General features: G+C 40.3%; 1 protein-coding gene across 1 annotated transcript in view; it reads right to left on the bottom strand.

The window, feature by feature from the left end:
• NIBAN2 (niban apoptosis regulator 2) overlaps positions 1–22,076 on the bottom strand; it is a 99,452-nt gene that overhangs the window by 19,439 nt on the left and 57,937 nt on the right. Inside the window, exons 2-5 of the mRNA XM_074293690.1 lie at positions 21,419–21,549; positions 10,326–10,454; positions 8,538–8,643; positions 6,404–6,571 (exon numbers count right to left, since the gene is read on the bottom strand). Of these exons, the coding sequence (XP_074149791.1) occupies positions 6,404–6,571; positions 8,538–8,643; positions 10,326–10,454; positions 21,419–21,549 (534 nt within the window). The remainder of the gene's footprint in view (positions 1–6,403; positions 6,572–8,537; positions 8,644–10,325; positions 10,455–21,418; positions 21,550–22,076) is intronic.

Below are 22,076 nucleotides of genomic sequence, written 5' to 3' on the forward strand. Positions count from 1 at the left end.
ATTGTCAGTGATTGATCATTTAATTTCCTTGTTTATCTCTCTTGACAATGTGAATTTTAATTTTTGCTTTCCTCATAGTATGATTTCAATTCTTGATTTTTTTTGTGAATAATCTGATGCAAAGAAAAATTTGTTCTAGCCTATACTTTTTATTCCATGTCTTCATATTTTAGACTTGTTTCTTGTGCACAGCTAATTGTTATTTTTTTTCATTCATTCTCTCACTCTTGTCTTATGGATTATGTTTAATCCATTCATATTTAAAGTTATGATAGTCAGGTTTGTGTTTTAATTTTTTAATTAGAATTTTGTCCTTCTGCTTATGCTTCTTTGAATCTAGTCTATTTCTAGAGACTATTTCTTCTACTCTATCCCTTTCTTTTCTCATCTTTACTTCTTTCCTCTTCTTTTCTTTTAACCCTCCTTTTTTCTAGTCCAAGTAAGTGTGTAGTTCAAACTTTTTCCTCCTCTCTAATGGCTTATTTTAAAAAACATTCTTTTTTAGTTGAATGCTTTTCTAAGAACTTTTCCTTTGTTCTGTCCTCCTCATTACCTCTCTTCCAGTCTTCTCTGAATTCTACTTTCTGCTTTTCTTCCTTTACTTGTTCCTTCTTTATTCCGTCTGGCCCTCATGAGGGTAAGGCTTCTGAAATTTAAAATTTTACCTTCTTTATCTAATTTCTAAGTTACTGTATATAGATATAGATAGATAGATATTTTCTCCCTAATTTTTGGAGCACCTCACTCTTAGAAATAGCTATTCATAATATTTTTAAAAGTAAAGGTTCTGACAAAGGTCTCATTTCCAAAATATATAGAGAACTGACCCTGATTTATAGGAAACCAAACCATTCTCCAATTGATAAATGGTCAAGGGATATGAACAGACAATTTTCAGATGATGAAATTAAAACTATTTCCACTCATATGAAAGAGTGTTCCAAATCACTACTGATCAGAGAAATGCAAATTAAGACAACTCTGAGATACCACTACACACCTGTCAGATTGGCTAGGATGACAGGAACAAATGATGATGAATGTTGGAGGGGATATGGGAAAACTGGGACACTGATGCATTGTTGGTGGAGTTGTGAAAGAATCCAACCATTCTGGAGAGCAATCTGGAATTATGCCCAAAAAGTTATGAAAATGTGCATACCCTTTGACCCAGCAGTGCTACTACTGGGTTTATATCCCAAGGAAATACTAAAGCAGGGAAAGGGACCTGTATGTGCCAAAATGTTTGTGGCAGCTCTTTTTGTTGTAGCTAGAAACTGGAAGTTGAATGGATGTCTATCAATTGGAGAATGGTTGGGTAAATTGTGGTATATGAAGGTTATGGAATATTATTGCTCTGTAAGAAATGACCAGCAGGAGGAATACAGAGAGGTTTGGAGAGACTTACATGAACTGATGCTGAGTGAAACGAGCAGAACCAGAAGATCACTATACACTTCAACAACAATACTGTATGAGGATGTATTCTGATGGAAAGTGGAAATCTTCAACATAAAGAAGATCCAACTCACTTCCAGTTGATCAATGATGGACAGAAACAACTACACCCAGAGAAGGAACACTGGGAAGCGAATGTAAATTGTTAGCACTAATATCTGTCTGCCCAGGTTACTTATACTTTCGGAATCTAATACTTAATGTTCAACAAGAAAATGGTATTTACACACATATATTGTATCTAGGTTATATTGTAACACATGTAAAATGTATGGGATTACCTGCCATTGGGGGAAGGGAGTGGAGGGAGGGATAATTTGGAAAAATGAATAAAAAAAAAAAAAAAAAAAAGAAATAGCTATTCATTAAGGAAGCAATGATACAGGAATCACTGTGTCTCAAGTCCTTGTACCTCTTATCTTTTCCACGATCATATCCAGTTCCCAAGGATAGGTTGTACTATTTTTGGTGTTATGACCTCTTATGTCATCCCAAATTGTCCCTTTATCCTGGGTCCTGACTCCTACTGAAGGCTTCTATATCTCCTCTCTCATAGGCTTGGAGTCACAGAATTTGAGAATCTGAAGGGACCTTGGCAACTATTTTTTTTTTTCCTGAGGCTGGCGTTAAGTGACTTGCCCAGAGTCACACAGCTAGGAAGTGTTAAGTGTCTGAGACCAGATTTGAACTCGGGTCCTCCTGAATTCAAGGCTGGTGCTCTATCCACTGCACCCCCTAGCTGCCCCCCCTGGCAACTATCTAAACCAGTGGTCCTCAATCTTTTTAAATAGGGGGACAGTTCACTGTCCCTCAGACTGTTGGAGGGCCAGACTATGGTAAAAACAAAACCTCACACTCTGTCTCTGCCCCTCAGCCCATTTGCCATAACCCAGCGGGCCGCATAAATGTCCTCAGTGGGCTGCATCTGGCCCAAGGGCCATAGTTTGAGAATCCCTGATCTAAACCATCCATACTTAAAAGAATTCCTCACTATTAAGTCTTAGCATGTAGTCACCCAGCCTTTACTTGGATACTTGTAGCAATTTTTTTCTTTAATATTCACTTAAAAATTTTCAGTTTTAAATTGTCTCTCCAGTGGCTTTTTCCACCTGGGAGAAGGCAAGCAATATAATAACCATTATACATGTGAAGTCATACAAAGCATTTCCATAATAACTATGTTGCAAAAAAAAAAAAAAGTAAGAAAAATAAAATTGGGTGAAAAAAAAAAACATGCTTCAATTTGCACTGAGAGCTCATCAATTCTTTCTCTGGAGATGGGAAGCATTTTCATCATGGGGCCTTTGGAGCAGGAATGTATCAAATAGCTCCTGTGTAAAAGATCCATATCATTGGTGACTAGGACACTCCTTTTTGGGTTGCAGCTTGAGGTCATTTGCTTTTTGGAATATCCTATTCCATTTCTTCCTTTGATTTCTTGTGACTGAGCAGTAACCTTAGGATAGTCTAACTGGCAATCCTTCATATTTAAAAGTCTTTTTTTATAGTCTGAGTGACTATAAAATATGTTGTTTGGTATTGAAATTGAAATTGTTTAAAGCATGGTTTTGGTTTTTGTCCTGACACCACCCAATTATTCAATTTATCAGTGCTTTATTGTCGATAGTTGACAGTTCTAGACAGTTTTCTTATATTATGATATTTATACTTTTAAATTCATACTCCCATTCTTCTGGGAGACCTATAGTCCTCATATTACAGTTTGTATATATCCTCTCTTCAAGATCAATGACTTTAAATTACATAGAATGCATGTGTTTATTTGATTAACATGGGTGACTTTTTTTTTCTGCTTCTAGGTTCTAAATCAGTTCTTTTCTCTTTCAGAGCTTCTATTTTCTTTGAAAAAAAATCTCTCAAATCTAAGTTCTGCTGAGCTCTAATTTCTAATATAATTTGATTTCTAATATCTTCTACAAGTTTATTTTTCTTTTACCCCATTCTAGAAGTTTTTTCCCCTAATTTTTTCATGACTTCTGGGTAGTCTGTAAACATCTTTTTGACCAAGGAACTTGGGTCCATTTTTCTTCATAAAATAACAATTGTTATTGTTTTACTCATTCTTTCTGTCTTCACAAGCCTTTGCAATTGGCTTATCTACTTTTAGGCTGAAAGACTCAAAGTCCAAAGGACTTTGTCTCCATTTTCACTCCTCATTTTGTTGTCTTTCCCTCTTCTACCTTCCACAGTTGCATAGGTTCCCAAAAACTGCACTCTGAAGCATATGAAGTTCCTTGTACTGCCTGTGTCTACCACATAGAGGGGCTTAGAGACTGGAGTGGGAGCACTGAAGTTCTTATTTCATAGAGGCTTTTTTGTGGTTTTGCTTTATTTATTTATTTTTACCTTTTGGGAAGTTTCTGTCTTTTGAGGCTTCAACTTGAGCATAATTTCTTTTTCTGAGGTTTTTGAGTTGCCAAAGTTTGTAGAAAATAACCATTTCACCACCATACCAAGCATGTAACCAGACGCATAGATGTACGTGCTCTATGAATATGAGATCACTATCATTATTTTATATTACCATTAACATGTTTGCATTCCCCAAGAATCTGAAGTGACAGAAAAATAAAATATATCAGATGCCTGTTGAAGGGCAGGGGAAAAACAACCTGCAGTGAAAAATCTGCCCTGGATATGCCTTTGAGGAGGAAATTCATCCTGAATGTAACCACTGAGACTACTTTCCTTGGGTCACAAATAGCCTCAAAGGCCTTCAGAGGTTACGATTCTATTCCTACATCCATGTTACCAGCCTGAGGGCAGAAAGGTCATAGATTCCTGGGAGAGATCTCATAGATTATCTAATCCAATTCCATCAATTTCTAGAAGAAACTGAAGTTCCCAGAGGGAAATTTTCAAGTAATAGGAAAGTAGGCAGGCAGAATCTAGGTCATCTGATCCAAATCTACTACTCTTCATTACACTTCTGTGTCAGAATAAAGGGTCAACAGTCCCGTCTTGTTTCCCCAGTCTTAGGCTGAATCTTAAACAGTGACTGGCCCCAAAGGTATCTCTGGACAGACTTGTTGGATTGAGAGAACTTTAACTAACCATGGTTCCAGCTCTAACTTGCCTGGTGACATCACCCTATTTGGGAACCTGGATGATCACTCCCTAACTTCCCTAGCATAAAAATATAGCAGATCAATGGACCTTTGCATATGTGGGAGGGGAGAGAAGGTACAGAATTTCCACTTGTGTCACAGCCTCCCACTTCTCCTCACAGCTCAACCTTTAAAACAGCAGGCTATCCATCCTCACAAGGTCCTACCATTCTCAGCATCCTCATCACTCAGTGCTAGGCTCAGAACACCAGGACGGGGCTAGAGATTCTGTTTGCCAGGCCTGTTTTTCCTCAGAGCACTTAGGACTTGAGGGCACAGCTGGTTTCAGTTGTCTGAAGCACTTCCTAAGACCAGGATGATGCTCATTGTATAGATAGTGACAATGAAGAACATTACAGTTATCTACTTTACCCATTATCGTACAGCCTAGAGAGTGATGGCCTTGGGAACAGCCAGGCAGCTTGGCCTGAATGCTGCTCAACAGCTGTTCTTCTCAAGGCCCCGAAACCCTACCTCAGTTCAGAGGGGAAGGGTCCAGGGTATATGCTCACCGTAGGCAGCTAGAATCCCAGCAGGCTGCTGGACCGTGGCGTCTGAAACGTGGCACACCCAGCCCAGACCCTGTTCCTTCTCCTCCCATGCTCCACAGCCCCCAGGGGAACAGCTGAACAGACTGCTTTTTGTGGGGTGGGCAACGTGCCCAGCTCAAGGTGGCAGAACCAATTCAGATGTGATTGATGATCTGCTTCTCACCAAGGAGCCCTTTAAATCCTCCCACTGCCCCCCTGCTTCCAAATTCCAGCCCAGCCTGGACTCAAGAAGCAGCTTTTGAACTGGCCGAAAGATTAGGGAGGATGGGGTGGGGTGATATGTAAATGCCTGGAGTCCAGGGCCTTGTGCCAGGACCCAACCCTGTCAAGTCTGTTCCCAGCCTGCAGAGACATGCAAGGTGTAACCTGTGTTGGGGCATGCCATAACAGGAGGGGGAAGGGGAAGGGAAAGCGGGGAGCTCATCGGTGCACCTCTGAAGCATATGAGCTCACCTCTAACTCTCGGCCATTCTCCAGGTTTGCAGGTTTAAAGTTTAACCGAGAAAGTCGCCCCCTCCCAGAATCCTAGAACCAAGAGTTCAGGCCACGACTGGGCCCTCTGAGCCGGGAAAAAGATTGTGATCCTATAGGTCACTGGGAAAATGAATAAAATCACAGAATCTTGGCACTAGAAGGGAGCTTAAAAATCACCTCCCGTTTCAGAGATGCTTGGGTCCCTTGACTTCCTGCTACATCACACTACCTTAAGTTGAGCTGAAAAGTGAAACAATTTGTTCAAGATCACACAGCTCTTCAGTGACTTGGCTAGGTGGCCCTGAACAAGTCTCAAGAGACTTGTCCTACTAGTATCCCACTGCCCTCTGAAGGTGTTCAACCTGGTACCCACAGTCCAGGGGCTGATATGCATTCACTTTTCAAATTTGCTGAATTTCAAGATAATTGTGTATGTGTATATATATAGGGTTTAACATAAATATAACATATATTGGATTTCTTGTCATCTAGGGGAGGGAGTGGGGAGAAGAAGGGGAAAATTTGGAACACAAGACTATGCAAGGACCAATGTTGGAAAAATATCTTTCCATATGTTTTGAAAATAAAAGCTTTAATTTTTAAAAAATTTAACTAGTGGGGAAAAAAAATCAGCTGAATTTCATGGAATCAAATTCTAGGAAGAAAGTAGCTTTCTGCTCCACCCCACAAAGGTCTCTCATTCCCTTTCATTTTCCCCTTCAGGAGTACTTCTCTGGGATCCTTTCCTCCTTTCCAGGGACCCAAGCTCCCCCTCAGGCAGACCACACTCACCATTGTTGCAGTGTCGGACACAGTCCTGGAACACGGCCAGCCACTTCTCCTGCTCAGGCTCTGTCATCACACAAAAGTAATAGTGTCGAGAATACGGATGCCAGAGGATCAGGGGATACTGGGTAGGGCACTTCAGAATTGGAGCAGCACCAGATTTGGGGGCTGGCCCTGTGGATGAGAAATGAAATCATAATGTCATCATATTTATTATATTCCTACAGGGATTCTCTCTCTATCACTTCGTATTTTCTCCTAACCATTTGAAGTACAAATGAAGGCAAATATCATTTTTCAACACATGAGGAATCCACAGCAACTCACTCATGCTTAATCATAGATCTGGAGCTGGAAGGGACTTCAGAAGTGATCACTTCCACCCTTCTCATTTAGCAGATAAGGAAATGATGTTTTTGTGAGGAAGTGACTTACCCAAACTCTCACAAAGGACTCTTACTCAGCTTCTGGGATTCCAAGGTTAGTCCCATTTCTACTGTTCTTTGGATCTAGTCATTGCCTGTTGATGGAAGTGGGACTAGAAAAACAATCCCTTTCCCCCCCCATTCTAGGGGTCCCAGATTTTTTATTTTCCTTTAGGGTCAGGTCAGGGCTGGTTTTGACAAAACCCAGGCTAATAAGTCTCTTCCTTCCAAAAAAAGATCACTAATGTAGAAGTAGAAGGTGTCTTGGAGGCCGCCAGTCTAACTACCGCCTTTTATAGATGAGGAAACTAAGGCACAGAGATGATAAAGTGGCCTGCCCACAGTCACACCAATATTATTAGGTGGCAAAGCTGGGATTCCATGTCTCCCAATCCAGCTTTCTTTCCACTACATAAGGGCTGAGTCCCCTAATAGCCAGGCCTTCCTTGGCTGCCATATCCTAGACAAAGACCTTTTCATCCCCTCAGACTCCTATGGAAACAGCGTTCTTCTCACTCAGAAGGCCAGCAAAAGGGGAACCTTTGAATCCATTGGTGTTTGTTTAGACACAACAGATCTGGGGCAGATTACACAAACTTCAGGCTGATCACAGACACACTGCAGCTGTCCCTTCTGGAGGACAGTATTATACCTAAGTGACTAGAGACTTTGCTCCTGGGAACAAACCACAACAGGCCCCCTCTTATTTCCCAGGGAGGAGGGAGGATGATTTGCTAGGTGGCAAATTACCTTTTTTGGGGGGAGTATTTTTTCAGGGGAATAGGGAGGAATCTGGGGCAGGGATGGGGAGGGGCGATAAAGAGAAGTAAACCAGAAGATAAGGGAGAGCCAGTGGGGGTACTGGCTAGGAGATGGGAAACCTGGATTTTAATCCCATCTTTGCTATCAACTGGCAGCAGTTCTTCACCTCTTTAAACTTTCATTTCCTCAGCTTTAACAAAAGGGTTGAAGTAGAGTGGATGATCTTGAAGTTTCCTTCCAGTTCTAACATTCCATAATATGGTTCATGAGCAGCTAGGTAGTGCAGTAGATAGAATATCAGGCCTAGATTCAGGAAGGCTTTTCTTTATGAATTCAAATCCAGCCTCAGATACTTCTTAGCTGTGTAACCCTGGGCAAGTCACTTCACCCTGTTTGCCTCAGTTTCCTCATCTGAAAAATGAGCTGGAGAAGGAAATGGCAAACCACTCCAGGATCTTTGCTAAGAAAACTCCAAATGGGTCACAAAGAATGGGACACAACTGAACAACAACTAGACAACAACAAATATAATTCAAGAAAAATGATAATTATCTTGGGTCCTAAGACTTCACCATGAATTCTGCACAACAAAATTGGCATCCACATTGGTCCATTTTCTCTTCTTATCCTCCCTTTGAATTCTGGCTCCTCATTTTCCTTGCTTTAGTTTGCGGGGATGAAGCTAAAGTTTGAGCATGGCTATGCATCACTGAGTGTGCAGCTCGGTTGATTACAGCCTAGTATTTATGAAGCTAAAATAATGTGTTCAAAACTCATCAAAACCAATGAACCCACTTTATTCCACGAGCAGCCCATTACCTGAAGCCCACAAGGCTCTCCCACCGATGTGTGTCACTGGTCATTGGGCCACTTAGCTCTGTGCAAACCCATTCCACTATAAGGAAGGTATTTTACCCCATAGTCATCTCTTTTCACCCACAGCAGCATGTTACCTGGTAAAGAGTTACTGACGAGCTCCAGATAGTGATCCACTGAGGTAAGGATTTTGTAGCCTGCACTGTTGATGATGGCACGTGGTGGGATCTGTCTCTCATAGGCCTGGAGAGATTGAAAAGAAAATCAACCCAGGGAGGGGTCATTGTTGAATCCCAAGTGTATCACAATTTCTGGTTCCTAAAATACAATTCCGACTGTCTTAAAGTAGTACTAACCTTCTCTGACTCCATAACCCAACCTAATGGTTCTTTTCCTGAATATCCCATATAAAGAATTGAGGCTACTTGAAACCATGAAATCTGTTCCACATCCACAAACTGGAAGAAACTTGCAAAATGAAGGACAGTTTAATAGAAAAAGTACATTTTATCACTGGTAAGAGAATCTGCATTGGTGAAGGGAGTTTCCTCAGTAAGGAGTTCTCCCCTCCCAGTGAATGACTTCCTACAAAACACCAAGGGAAGAGAAATATCTTAATAATGCATCCAAACAGATTCTAGACAAAGCACTTGTCTAAGATGTTGTAGGAAGAATTTAGGTACCAGATATAGTCAGACTAGATGGTTTCCAAACCCTTCCAAGACTGGGGCCATGTTAACAGAGCTGGGCTGGCATTTTGCCCTCTCTACCAGTAGGCGTCCCCACCCAACATGTGAAGTATTCCATCCTTAAAATGTCTTTATAAAGCTTCAAATTACATAAAATGAATCAGAGCCAGATTTTTATCAGTGTTGTATATCACTTTTGCTTAGGCAAGGACATGACACCAGCCAGGAGACGAAATTCCGTTTAACTGCTCAGAGTTTGCTTGGAGGAACGTTTTGGTGGGAAAGGAAGTAGTAACCAAGGGCAACAATCAATTCAGGCCTTATCTGCCTATTCTGATTATCCATACCACCCCTTCCCCCCCCAGATGTAGATAAAGAGAGTCAGCTTTTTAAAAAAATCTACCCCTGCTGATCTTTCCTTTCTGCTACTCTCCTAGAACAGTCAATTAATAAGCATTTAAGCCCTTACAGTGGCCAAGACTCAGGGAGGTATATAAAAATTGAACTTGGAGTCAGGGAGACCTCAGTTCGAGTTCTGCCCCAAAACATCCTGGCTATATGACCGTAGCAAAGTCACGAAACCTCCCAGGGTGCCAGGCAAATCTCTAAGACCAAGATACATCTTATTTACACCCAGGACCTGGATACACCATGATAAAGAGGTCTGAGTTACAAATTCAATCAAGACATGGGCTATTTGGAACCAAGAAATCAGTTCCACATCCACAAACTGGAAGAAACTTGCAACATGAAGAACAGTTTAATAGAAAAAGTACATGTTATCACTGGTAGGAGAATCTGCATTGGTAAAGGGAGCTCACCAAGGAGCTCTCCACACCAGTGAAACCACAAATTCAGGGCCATTCTCTCCCTGACTACGTACCAGGAACACAGTAACACTAGTAATCATATTGGGTTTATATTGAGCTAGTGACAAAGAGAAAAGATGGAGGGCTTAGGCTGCGTGCTGGGCAGGGAATTGGGTGAGGGGGAGCAAGGCTTCCTGAGCACTCAGACCCAGGAATAAATAATAATACTGACGATGATGATGATAGCAAAGCCATTACAGGGCTCAGAGTGAGGGGAGATCTCATGCCAAGGAAAGAAGGTGGGCATGACTCCCAGGCCTCCCTGCACTGACTCCTTGAGGCCAGAAAGCCTGGGCCTGTTCCCTCACGGCCCCTCCCCACAGCCCACTGTTCTAGTCCTGTTCCAGTCTGGTCCAACAGAACTCACAGCTTTGTTCTCATAGAGCATGAGCCCATAGTTGTGTGGCACAAGACTGAAGCGATTCCTCCACTTCTTGCTGTCTTCCAGGTACTGAAACAGGTTTCCAGAGAAGATGACTCGTTCGTCTAACGGCACCTGTGAAAGAGAGCACAGCAAAGGTGAGGAAGCAGGGCCACAGCAGGCCCAGGACCGACCCCAGAGCACTCACAGACACCCAGCAACTGGCCTGTTTTTTACTGTTACCCCATGGGGCTAAGTTCTGAGTTATAGGTTCAATCAAGGCAGAGGCCACTTAGAACAAAAAAATCTATTCCACACAAAAACTAGTATAAACTTGGAAAATGAAGTGAAGTTTAATGGAACACTCCGATAGTCACACCTGGCTCTATTTGATTCCCATCTTCTTTCTGGGGCTCACGGAGGGGCTGGACTGGACAGCCTCTAAGTTCTGTTCCAGCTCTAACTTTAGGTTCAAAGGTCTCTTCTAACTTTAAAATTTTCTTGTTTTCCAATTCCCTTCTACCAAGACTGTGAGAAGAAGGACCCTTGGAACTGCTATCAAGGAAACTCTTCCCTGATGCTTTCGTTTGATCAAAATCTGTTCCCTAGTTCTCCCTCGAACTCTCTATATGTTTAGAACTCCAATCAATAGAGTAATCAATTTTGAAATCAGAGGTTTGATGAAAGCCTTCCACTTCTAGGCAAAGAGATGGTAAATTATAGGTATGAAATGGGATATGCTTTTTCCAACACAGGTGATTTTTTAATTAAAATTTTTAATTAAATTCTATTTTCAAAAATCTGCCTCCTCTGATTTTTCTCTCTCTCCCTCCCCCATATACACAGCTACTAAGAAAGCGAGAAAAACAGAACCCATTATAAACACCTATAATCAAGCAAAACAAATCTGTACATTGGCTATATTCAAAAAGAGAGAGAGAAAAAAAAAATCTCGTTCTCTATTCTGGATCCATCATTTTTCTATCAAGAGTTGGGTAGCATGTTTCATCATGAGATTTCTGGAATTATGGTTGGTCATCATATTGAACAGAGTTCTTAATTCTTTCAAAGTTTTTTGTCTCAACAACACTGCTGTTACTTTATAAATTGTTCCCTTGGTTATCTCATCTCACTTTAGATTAGCTTATATAAGTCTTCCTAGATTTCTCTGAAATGGTCTCTTTCACTATTTCTTCTAAGTATAATGGGATTTCATCACATTAGTAAATCAAAATTTGTACAACCATTCCCCAACTGATGGGCATTTCTTAGGTTTCCAATTCTTTTTGACTTAATTTGACTTAATTTTGGGGCAGCTAGGTGGCGCAGTGGATAGAGCACCACCCTTGAATTCAGGAGGACCCGAGTTCAAATCTGGTCTCAGACACTTAACACTTCCTGGCTGTGTGTCCCTGGGCAAGTCACTTAACCCCAGCCTCAGAAAAAGAAAAGAAAAAAAAATTTGACTTAATTTCCATGAGTCTACTTATTCATTATGAGAGGCTTCTATTTTGGTAATGGAATGGTGATGTAAAAAAAAGAACTTTGTTTAATGACTGGAAGTGGGGAAGATCTGACTCCTTACAATAATTAAGTTCAAGGAATATAGCCAGTCTTCAAGTCCCAGATAAGACCACAAAACTATAAGAAGAAAGCAAAAGTGGACCATTCTCAGATCATAAATATATTTTTTAAAGCAGCTCTGATGGTGTGTGTGTAATACACACACACACACACACAGATATACATGTATATATATACACACACACACACACACACTGATATACATATATATATATATATCATACTTAATTCTGGGAATACAATGACATAAATGAAACAATTATTTTCTCAAGGAATTAATATTCTGATGGAGGAGAAATATGACATATACACAGATAACACAAGGTAGAATGTGATGAAAGCAAAAGAAGAATCCAACAAATATTTTCAAGAAAAACATAAGGGCAGAAAGGACACTTTCAGCTGGGCAAAGGATAGAATCAAAACCAGAGAAAGCTGCAAGAAGGAGGTGGCAGCTGAGATGAGTGTGGAAGGAAGAAAGGGATTCTGAAGAATCGAAAAGAGAAGCATGTGAATGGGAATTCCACCCTAATCTATCTGTCAGGCTTATTGAGCACCTTTTATGTGCCTGGCAGTTTGCTAAGCACTGGGAATCTAAAGAAAGGCAAAAGGCAGTGCCCTGGAAGAACAAACTCTAACCCACTAACTTCTTTTTGTCAAAGCAGAAGCTGAACCCAAAGTTCTCACAAGACAACCTGGTTGAGAGCTATTCCCAAACAGGTATATTCTGAAACTACTGAACCTACCAAGACATTTTCTAAAATGAAAGAGAACAAATGCTTCATTTATTTGGTGCTTCTGCATGGACCAGGACACAGACCCATGCCATTGTTCACCCCTGGAGCACAATCTGAACATGATCTGATGCTCCTGTTCAGCAATATACATCACTTCCTCCTGCTCTTCAAGGGGGAAACTCAGATAAATTTTCCTTTTTTTCAAATGAAAACCCATTGTACACAAACAATAGGGCCTCTTAAGCTGCTTCCTACCCAGGGATTAAAAATATTTACCAAAAAAAAAAAAAAAAAAGAAAAAAGAAAAGAAAAGAAAAGAGGGAGGGGGGAGGCAGTCATTTAGAACTGTGCCTCTGCAAAGTCACAAAGCACTCGAAGCTTAAAGATCTATATTTAGACTCTAAAGCAGACGCTAAATTTGGCAAACACATCTTTCCCCCATTTCTAGTAAGGCACAGAAGGATCTATTTTCTAGGTCTCCCAGCTTGGCCTCTTCTGGGGCGTGTCCCCCTCCACAATGGAGGTCCTTTCCTCGGTTCAGACCCACCCATCCCCCTCTCCTTCAGTTGGTCTTCCTTCCCCTTTCCAGACTGGGAAAGGCAGCTTCCCAGAAGGATGGGACCATGTGCATTCTTCTCAATCGTGATTATATACTTGCAAGGGCTAATTTTCCCAGCAAGATCTAGGTTCAGTCTTCTTCTCCTTGCTTCTGCCCCCACTAACTCTTAGGCAGATTATAATAGGTGTGTGTTGGGAGAGTTGCTGGTTTGAGTACTGTTTACAAAATTTCAAATAATTGAGTAACAGCCCGACTAGAAGAGGAAAAGAAAATTAAATTTCGAGGCTGAGATTATTTAGAAAAAAACATAACTCTGACATAAATCCACACAGAATCCTAGACTGCTGAAATCAGAGAAAATCAGAAAGATCATTTCCCCTCCCCAAGGGGACTCAGTGAACCAAGTTTAAGGTTGGAAGGGAAGAAAGAATTCCGAGAGGCAGAATATGGGATTACGAATTAAAAGACCTGGATTCTACTTCCAGCTACTTAAAGCATAATTTTGGGTAACTCATTGTAACATGAGGGTTGGTCTAAATGATCTTGAGGGTCCATTTCAGGTCTAAGACTCTCCGATGCTATAGTCGAAAAAAATCATTAAGATGACTCTAGAAGGAAGGAGCAAAAGAATAGAAACTAGTTAAGAACCCCTGTTGACTTCAGAAGTTGAAGGATTTTAAAAGAATCTTGCTGAATAAATTCTTCCATTGTAAGATGCAGGCATTCTTTACTGGGAATTTCCAAGGAATGGAGTCATTCACCCTTGATTTCTCCCCTAACCTTTCTCAACTGTCCAGTGGGAAAAGAGACTGAGTCATAGACTCAAAGAATCATGGAATAAGAATTTCACAGTGGTGGACAAGACCTGTAAACACGTATAAGGCCATATTACAGATGAGGAAACTGAAGATCACAGGGATACGGCGATTTAAAGTAATAAATACTGTTAGTGGCAGAACTAGCACCAGAATTCATACACCAATTTGAGGATTCTCTCATCATCACATCACCACACAACCTCATCTCTTTCTAGTTTTGGACCTGATGAAGTTCTCTTACTATTGGCTTGTCTCAGGAAATGTGTCTTTCAGTAATAGAAGTTTCAACAGTGAATGGTGGCAGGCTTGTAGAATTATGTTATGAGTCACTCTTCTTCCAGTCCAGAGTTCATTCCTCCTAATCCAGTGCTATAAGGCCCAGATCATATTCCTCCTTCTTCATTAAAGTCTTTCTAGTTAGCTAATCTTTTCCTTCTCTAAACTCCCATATTATTTCCACATCATTCATTTCAGTGTGAAATCTTAATCTGATTCCATCATGTATTTAGTTGTTGAATACATAAATACCTTGTTTCCTGTAATCTAGCTGAAGGAGGGACTGTGTCTTAGATTTTTTTTTTTTTTCTGCATCTCTTACAGAACCTCTCACTAGGTAGAATTTAAGTATATTGTGGCAGATTTTCAATACATATTTATTGATTAGAACACTTCAAGGGTTCTTGAAAGCTCCCAAGGTCCCAGATGATTATTGAAATATAGTTAAATCAATCATGGGTCACAGAGGAAATCATTTCCATTATAATCCTTAGCCTTATCAAGGGCCCAGGGACCTGGTCTAATCAAAGCTTTAAGCCTTCTCTGCTTTGGTTGATACAAATTCATGCAAAGTAATACGCAAAAACACAGTTGGGCTAAGAAAATGTATCACCATCACTTCCAGGATTGACTCTAGAAGGCTTAGGAAATTTAACATATCATTAAAGGGAAAAAAATTATTCTTAAACCCCTTCATGAATCAAGAAAAGAGAGGCTATTCTCAAGAAAAAACATATCCTGACATCTAACCTTCGGATATAAGGGAAATAGAATCGACACTTCCATCCAAATATCTGTAAGAAACATTTTTCTTGGGCTCCTTGTATACCATCTTCTGATAAACCTCAGAACTAGAAAGAAATTTGATCTTATTTTTCTCATACAGCATGACAAATATAGAGATATATTTAGAAGAATTGCACATATTTAACCTATACTGGATTGCTTGCTATCTATGGGAAGGGATGGAAGGGAGAAAAATTTGGAACACAAGATTTTGCAAGGGTGAATGTTGAAAGCTATCTTTGCATGTATTTGGAAAAATAAAAATAAAAAAAGAAAAAGAAAGAACTCGGAAGAAAGAATGACAGTTGGAGATGGGAAAAGAGTTAAAGAAGGGTGATGAGAGCCTCCTGGCAATCCTCTTTTCTCCTATTAGGGAGTCCCAGGCTTAAAATTCTGATGACTTCAGGTTCAAATCATGCATCTGATGCTTACCACTTGTAAATATGTTTGTTGGTCAAGGCACTTAAATCTCCCTAGACCTCAGTTTCTTCATTTATAACAAGAGGAAATTAGCCAACTGGAGGTTCCTACAATTTTATACATAGGTGGTAGGGAGAGATTAAGTTGGTGAGTTTGTTAAAGGCCAGGTACTATATAAATGCCAAATAAATGATGGTCACCATGTTATAGTTCACAGGACAGTGTATTCAGCCTTCATTCATTCTTCTGTCTCATGTCACTAAATCTCCTGGGCCCGGAACATGAGCTGGATTTAGAAGGACATTTACATACACATATACATACATACATACATACATATATATATATTTAGTGTCCTCACTTGTGAATTTAATAATAATAATATTTCTTTTCTCCTTTCCTGTTTCACAGGATCAAAGATTTTAAAGGCCATCTTAGCTGTCTTTCTTCATTTTACAAGGGCCTAGAGAAATTAAATGTCTAACCCAACATTACACATGTGGCAAAGTCTGGATCAGAGCTGCGTCGTCTGATTCCAAAGTTAGGACTCAGTCCTTCCCACTTGTTTTCTTCATTTGATGTAAAAATGTGTGTGTGCGTGAGTGCATGTGTGTGGGGTGGTGATGTGTCCTTTGTTTTTTAAGAGCACTAATGACAGCATTGGGTAACTTGCACATGAATCGGATTTGTGGGAGGCAGAATTGAGTAAAGTCATCAGTCTCACTATCTTTTCAGTTATCAAAAGTCTAGTGAAAGGACAAAAGTCAAGACAAATGGAGATGTCCTTGCTGTCTTTGATGTCTAACCAAGCTCTTAAGTATTCCACAGTGCTTATTTTAAGCACCTTCAAGGCTGTTGAAACAAACTCTTCTCACCCACCCTCCTCCGGGAGAAGCCTTATACATTTATAACAAGAACTTTTCTTCTCCAGGAGAATGTAAGTTTCTTGAGAACTGGGGTTGCTTTATTCTTTGTATTTGTATCTTCCCATAGTGTATGTCATCACAGTGCCTGGCACACAGTAGGTGCTTAATAAATGCTCACTGATTGATAAATTGACATTTATATAACTACATACATGTATACGTATATAGATATAAACTATAACTAAATATATGTATATATGCATACACACATGTGTGTGTATGTGTATGTGTAAACATAGATATTAGACTGTGTGCTAGGCACTGCACTAAATGCTTTACAATTATTATCTCAGTTTATGCTCATAGCCAGTTTAAATCCCTGTTGGCGGCACTGTGAGCCAGGGAGCCTACTAAAGGGATCATGGCCCCAGTGGCACATCTAGGTACACTGGATCATGGATTTAAAGCTGGGAGAGACTTTAGAGGTGATCAAGCACAATTTATTTATTTTTTAGATGAGGAAATGAGAAAGGTTAATGGATTTGTCCAGTCTCACAGCTAAATGGAAGACAAGAATAGCCAAAGGAAAAGAAAACTGTTTAGGTTAGAAGGTCTTATCCCCATATGCTCACAAGGCTGAGTGCTGACTCAGCAGATAATGAAGTCTCCAGCACCATCAGCTATATCACATGCTACCTAGACCCTGCCAACATCTCTAGCCTCATTTTCCACACCACTTGTTCACAAACCATTGGTGCCCCTGAAAGTTCTAAAGGATAGACCATGGCTGCCAAGAAAAGTTTTTGGTACCAGGCTACATGAACAGAAGTCCAATGTACAAAACAAGAAAGGGGATAGTCCCACTGATGCATTGTTGGTGGAACTGTGAATGGATCCGACCATTCTATAGAGCAGTTTGGAACTATGCTCAAAAAATTACCAAACTGTGCATATTCTTTAATCCAGCAGTGTTGCTACTGGGCTTATGTCCCAAAGAGATCTTAAAGAAGGGAAAGGGACCTGTATGTGCAAGAATGTTTGTGGCAGCCCTCTTTGTAGTGGCCAGAAACTGGAAACTGGATGCCCATCAACTGGAGAATGGGTGAACAAATTGTGGTATATGAATGTTATGGAATATTACTGTTCTGTAAGAAATGACCATCAGGATGATTTCAGAACGGCCTGGAGAGACTTAGATGAACTGATGCTGAGTGAAATGAGCAGGACCAAGAGAACATCGTGTATGGCCACAAGAAGACTATACAATGATCAATTCTGATGGATGTGGCTCTCTTCAATAATGAGATGATTCAAATCAGTTCCAATTGTTCAGTGATGAAGAAAGCCATATACACCCAGAGAGAGAACCATAGGAACAGAATATAGAACACAACACAACATTCTCACTCTCTCTATTGTTATTTGCTTGCATTTTGTTTTCTTTCTCAGTTTTTCTTTTTCTTCTTTCTTGATCTGATTTTTCTTGTGTAACAAGATAATTATATAAATATGTATGCATATAAAAAAAAAGATAGTCCCATCCTATTCTCAACTTGGCAAATTGTAATCAGGTAGGGATATTCTATTTTAATATGAAGACTGACAAACTGGAGAACATGAGCCAAGGAAGAGGATCAGGAGGATAAAGAATTTTTCAAGCCAAGGATCTGGGATAAAGGGAAGACTTAATGTGGGAAGGGACACGATGCCGTTTTCCACTTTTTGAGAAGCTGACTTACAGAAGATGTATTCAAATTTTGCTGTGTCCCATCCTACTCTAGAAGACAGGCCTAGGACTAGGATGTGGAGAGTGACATATTTCAGGAAGAAACATTTTTAAGGAAGAACTTTCTATGAATAAAGGCTTTTGAACCATGGAAAGGTTGCCAATTTTTAAGCATTGGGCTTCCTATCACTGGAAGTGTCCTAGGCAAAGCTGAATGGTATCTGACAGAGATGATGCAGGAAGGACTCTAGGAACGAGAAGTTGGACTTGGACTCTGAGGTCTCTTCCAGCTTTAAGATTCTGTCTATAACAACAAAGAGCAATTTTAAAATTGCAGAGTTTTCTATTAGCTAGACATAAGGAAGAAACTGGATTGAATTCAATGCTTGAGCACTCCACACTGTAATCTGTTTCAATCATATCATCTGTAAAATAGAGATAATGATAGCTTTTTCTTCTTTCACTCTCTTACTGATAAGGTGTGAGGATTAAATGAGAGTGATACATTCTGAACTTCTTAGGAAAATGTGCTGCACAAGCATTGGATGAGATTAGTCATCTTCAAGACTGCCATTTTCCTCCATATCCCTGTGGGGAAGGAGAGTGCAAGCCAATGTACACATGAAGCATACAGGTGGAGACCAGAGAACAAGAGCTACCATATCTTATGCTCAACACTAATGGATTCCTTTCTCTTTCTCCTAGAGGGGATCAGCAACTCCAATGTCTAGTTCTTTACTTTCATTGTCCTTTTCTGGACTGGTATTCTTTCTATAGATCTAACTGATGCAAAATGGCAGAATCCCAAAGTTGGCAGGGACATCAGAGGGCATCTGATCTAATCTACCTGAACAAGAATTCTCTTTACAACTCCAAGAGGTAGCTATCTAGGGTCTGCCTGAAGACCTCTACAGCTGAGGAGCGCACTACCTCAAGGTAATTCAATAATATACATCTTTTGGACAACTGAAATGGTTGGATTTTTTTCCCCCTTAAATGGAGTCAAGATCCACTTTTCTGCAAATTGGTCCTAGTGTTGAGATCTGGAGCCAAGCAGAAATTAAGTATGATCTCTCTTCTTTAAAATACCTTTTTAATTATTTGGCTATAGCTATCCTGTCCCTAGTGAGTCTTCTCTGTCCAAGCAAATATTAACAGTTTCCTGAAATAATTGGGTTTTTTGTGCATGTGAGTTTAGCATGACCTTTAATTCCCTTCATATTCCCGGTTCTCTTTCTTCGGATTCCAGTTCAGTTTTCCTATATTATGGCTTCCAGAACCCTACACAATATTCCAAATATTATCTGAGTAAAGTAGTGTACCATGGAACTATCACCTCACTTATCCGGGATACGATGTCTCTCATCACAGCCTAAGAAAGTACTGCCCTTTTGGCTGCCTTGTTCTCCAGAGGGAGAGCTTTTACAAAAGTTTAGTAGCATAGGTTTTCCTCCTGTCATTGGAGAACTCTGAGCCACTACTGTTTAGTAATAACACCTTTCATTGTGCCATTCCCTTGCCCCCAAACACTGCATAGCTATCTTCTGCATAAGCCCAAGATCAAGCCCCAAATCCTGAGCCCACCCAGGCATTCAAAGGTTTTTACAAATTACCATTCCAGTTTGTCTCCATCATTCATTTACAAAAGCCTCTGCTCACCCAGCCTGGTCTCTCTCCTCATTTATCTCCCATTTCTCATCCCTACCCTGCAACGACTTCTTGGTAACTCTTTGACATCAGTCCTCCTTCAAACCCAGCTTCTCACTGACCACCTAAATGGTTCTGTACCCTGCCTTAATATTGCTGAACATTCACTGCCCTACTTATAAGTTTACAGCCTACCCAGCCATGCTGCTTATTTCCATTTATTGTCCTTCTTCCTCCATATAGCTTAGTATAGAGCTGAGTAAGTGCTCAGGAAATATTTGCTAACAGATATTATCACTCTCTTAATGTCAAAAAGCCAAAGCTAGGACCTTAAGTGCAGAAGGGGGGAAAACATACCTTTTGAAAAGGCAAGAGGTTCCAATGAAAACAACACTGGAAAGAAACACAGCTTTTTACTACTTTAGACCCAGGGACCAGCCTGGCTTGCCTAGTTCAAATTTTCCAGCTTCCTCCCGATTCCAGTAAATTCAGAATGGGCCAAACATAGTGAACAGGATGGAAGAAGAGGAACAAAGGCTGAGACATGGCTCTCCAGACCTTGGATAGTAAGAATAAACAAGTGCCCTTCCACTGCTGGAATTCCTATTATTTTTGGCCTCAATGGACTTTCCTGGGTTTTCTCCTCATTTCTAGATGTCTGTCTAGAAGGAATACATGTTAGTTATTCCAGAGAAATGACAAAAGTATACAAGCTGGCAGGCCAAAGAATCAGCTGTACCTAGGCATGGAGTTGGTGCCCTGCCCCCCAAGCCTTTTTAAACCTATTTCTTCTAGGTCCAACTTACGCCTCATCTCTTTCACGAATCCTTTCTTTAGCTCTCTAATCTTTTGACAAGCATTTTTTAGCAGTTGCTAAGTGTCAGGTACTGGTCTGGGTGTAAAAATACAAATATAAAATAAAAGCATCCCTGCCCACAGAGTTTCCATTCTATTAAAGGAGAGAACATGTACTCAGAAAACTAAATGCAAAGGAGATACAAAGTTGATATCAAGTAACATCTCTGGGAAAGGATATTAGTAATTATATATAGCCATCTCTCCAAATCCTGGTCTTGTGCAGATGGTAGTATACACCTGTCACAGACAGAAAGATGATGAGCAATATAAGCCGTTTCCCCTACTGAACCATAAGCTCCCTTCAGGGTGGGAATTATGTCTGGTTCCTACTAGCAGGGAAGTAGTAAGGACCCAATGAATGCTTGTCTTGTGGACTTCTACTAAATAGGTATTCAATTAAGATTTGTGGAATGTATCCGCTGAGACCCTGACACCAAATCTTTGGATACTTGGCTTCTTGGGAACAATTTTTGGAGCTGTGAGACTCCCAAAGGGTGGAACCACAGGGATCACTTTATCCAGATGGATCTTGCAAGATGCAAGAAAACAGCAAGGAGTGAACGAAAGATACCAAATGAGAAATACGTTTTCAGACATAGTTAATGTTCCTTTGTCTTGTCTATACTTATTTGTCCCTGGGGAAAATTAGAGGAAGTGAGACATGATGGTAATGAAAATAAAAATAGGAGGGGAGTTTAGTAGAACATTTTTTTTAAATTTAAAGCTTCAAGCTTAATACCTTCTTGGAGGGGTTCAATGTAAAGTTAAAAGTACAAGATGTCAGACAATAATAATGGACATATGGTATATATGCCCTCTTACCTTTCGCCAGAGCAGCTGGGCCTGTGGCCCCCCAGTACCTTCGATCTCATAGCGCATGCTGTTGAAGAGAGCGACTCCATACTGGTCTTCATAGAACTGGAAGAAATCTTTCAGAATCTTCCCAGTTTTCTCTATAGGGAAAAATAACAGATGAGAGGAATTGTATTTAGTCACTGGCTTAGAGAAACAGCATTTTGGAGCAGTTAAAATAAGATAGTCCTATCCAAATCTCAATCTGTGAAATGGGTAGATATCTGAAGTGTTCTCAGGTCTGATTACTGTCAGGAGCAATGGGTAGGGGATAAACTTATTTACCAACTGATCAATAAAGATTGATTTCTTAAGTGGCTACTATTGAGCCTTGGGCAGCTACCTAGTGCAGTAGATAGCATGTTGGGCTTAAAGTGAGAAAGATTCATCTTTGTGAATTAAAATATAGTTTCAGACATTTAGCTGTGTGACCTGGGCAAGTCACTGTTTGCCTCAGTTTCTTCATCTGTAAAATGGGTTGGAAAAGGAAATGACAAACCACCGTATCTTTGTTAAGAAAACCCCTAATGGGATCACAAAGAGTTTGATGTGATTAAACTAAATGACAAAAATAAAAGTTAAGGAAGGACTTAGAAAATTGGAGGAGGGGACAGGAAAGACACGGACA

The sequence above is a fragment of the Sminthopsis crassicaudata genome, chromosome 2 (genome assembly GCF_048593235.1).
Source record: "Sminthopsis crassicaudata isolate SCR6 chromosome 2, ASM4859323v1, whole genome shotgun sequence".
Classification (NCBI taxonomy): domain Eukaryota; kingdom Metazoa; phylum Chordata; class Mammalia; order Dasyuromorphia; family Dasyuridae; genus Sminthopsis; species Sminthopsis crassicaudata.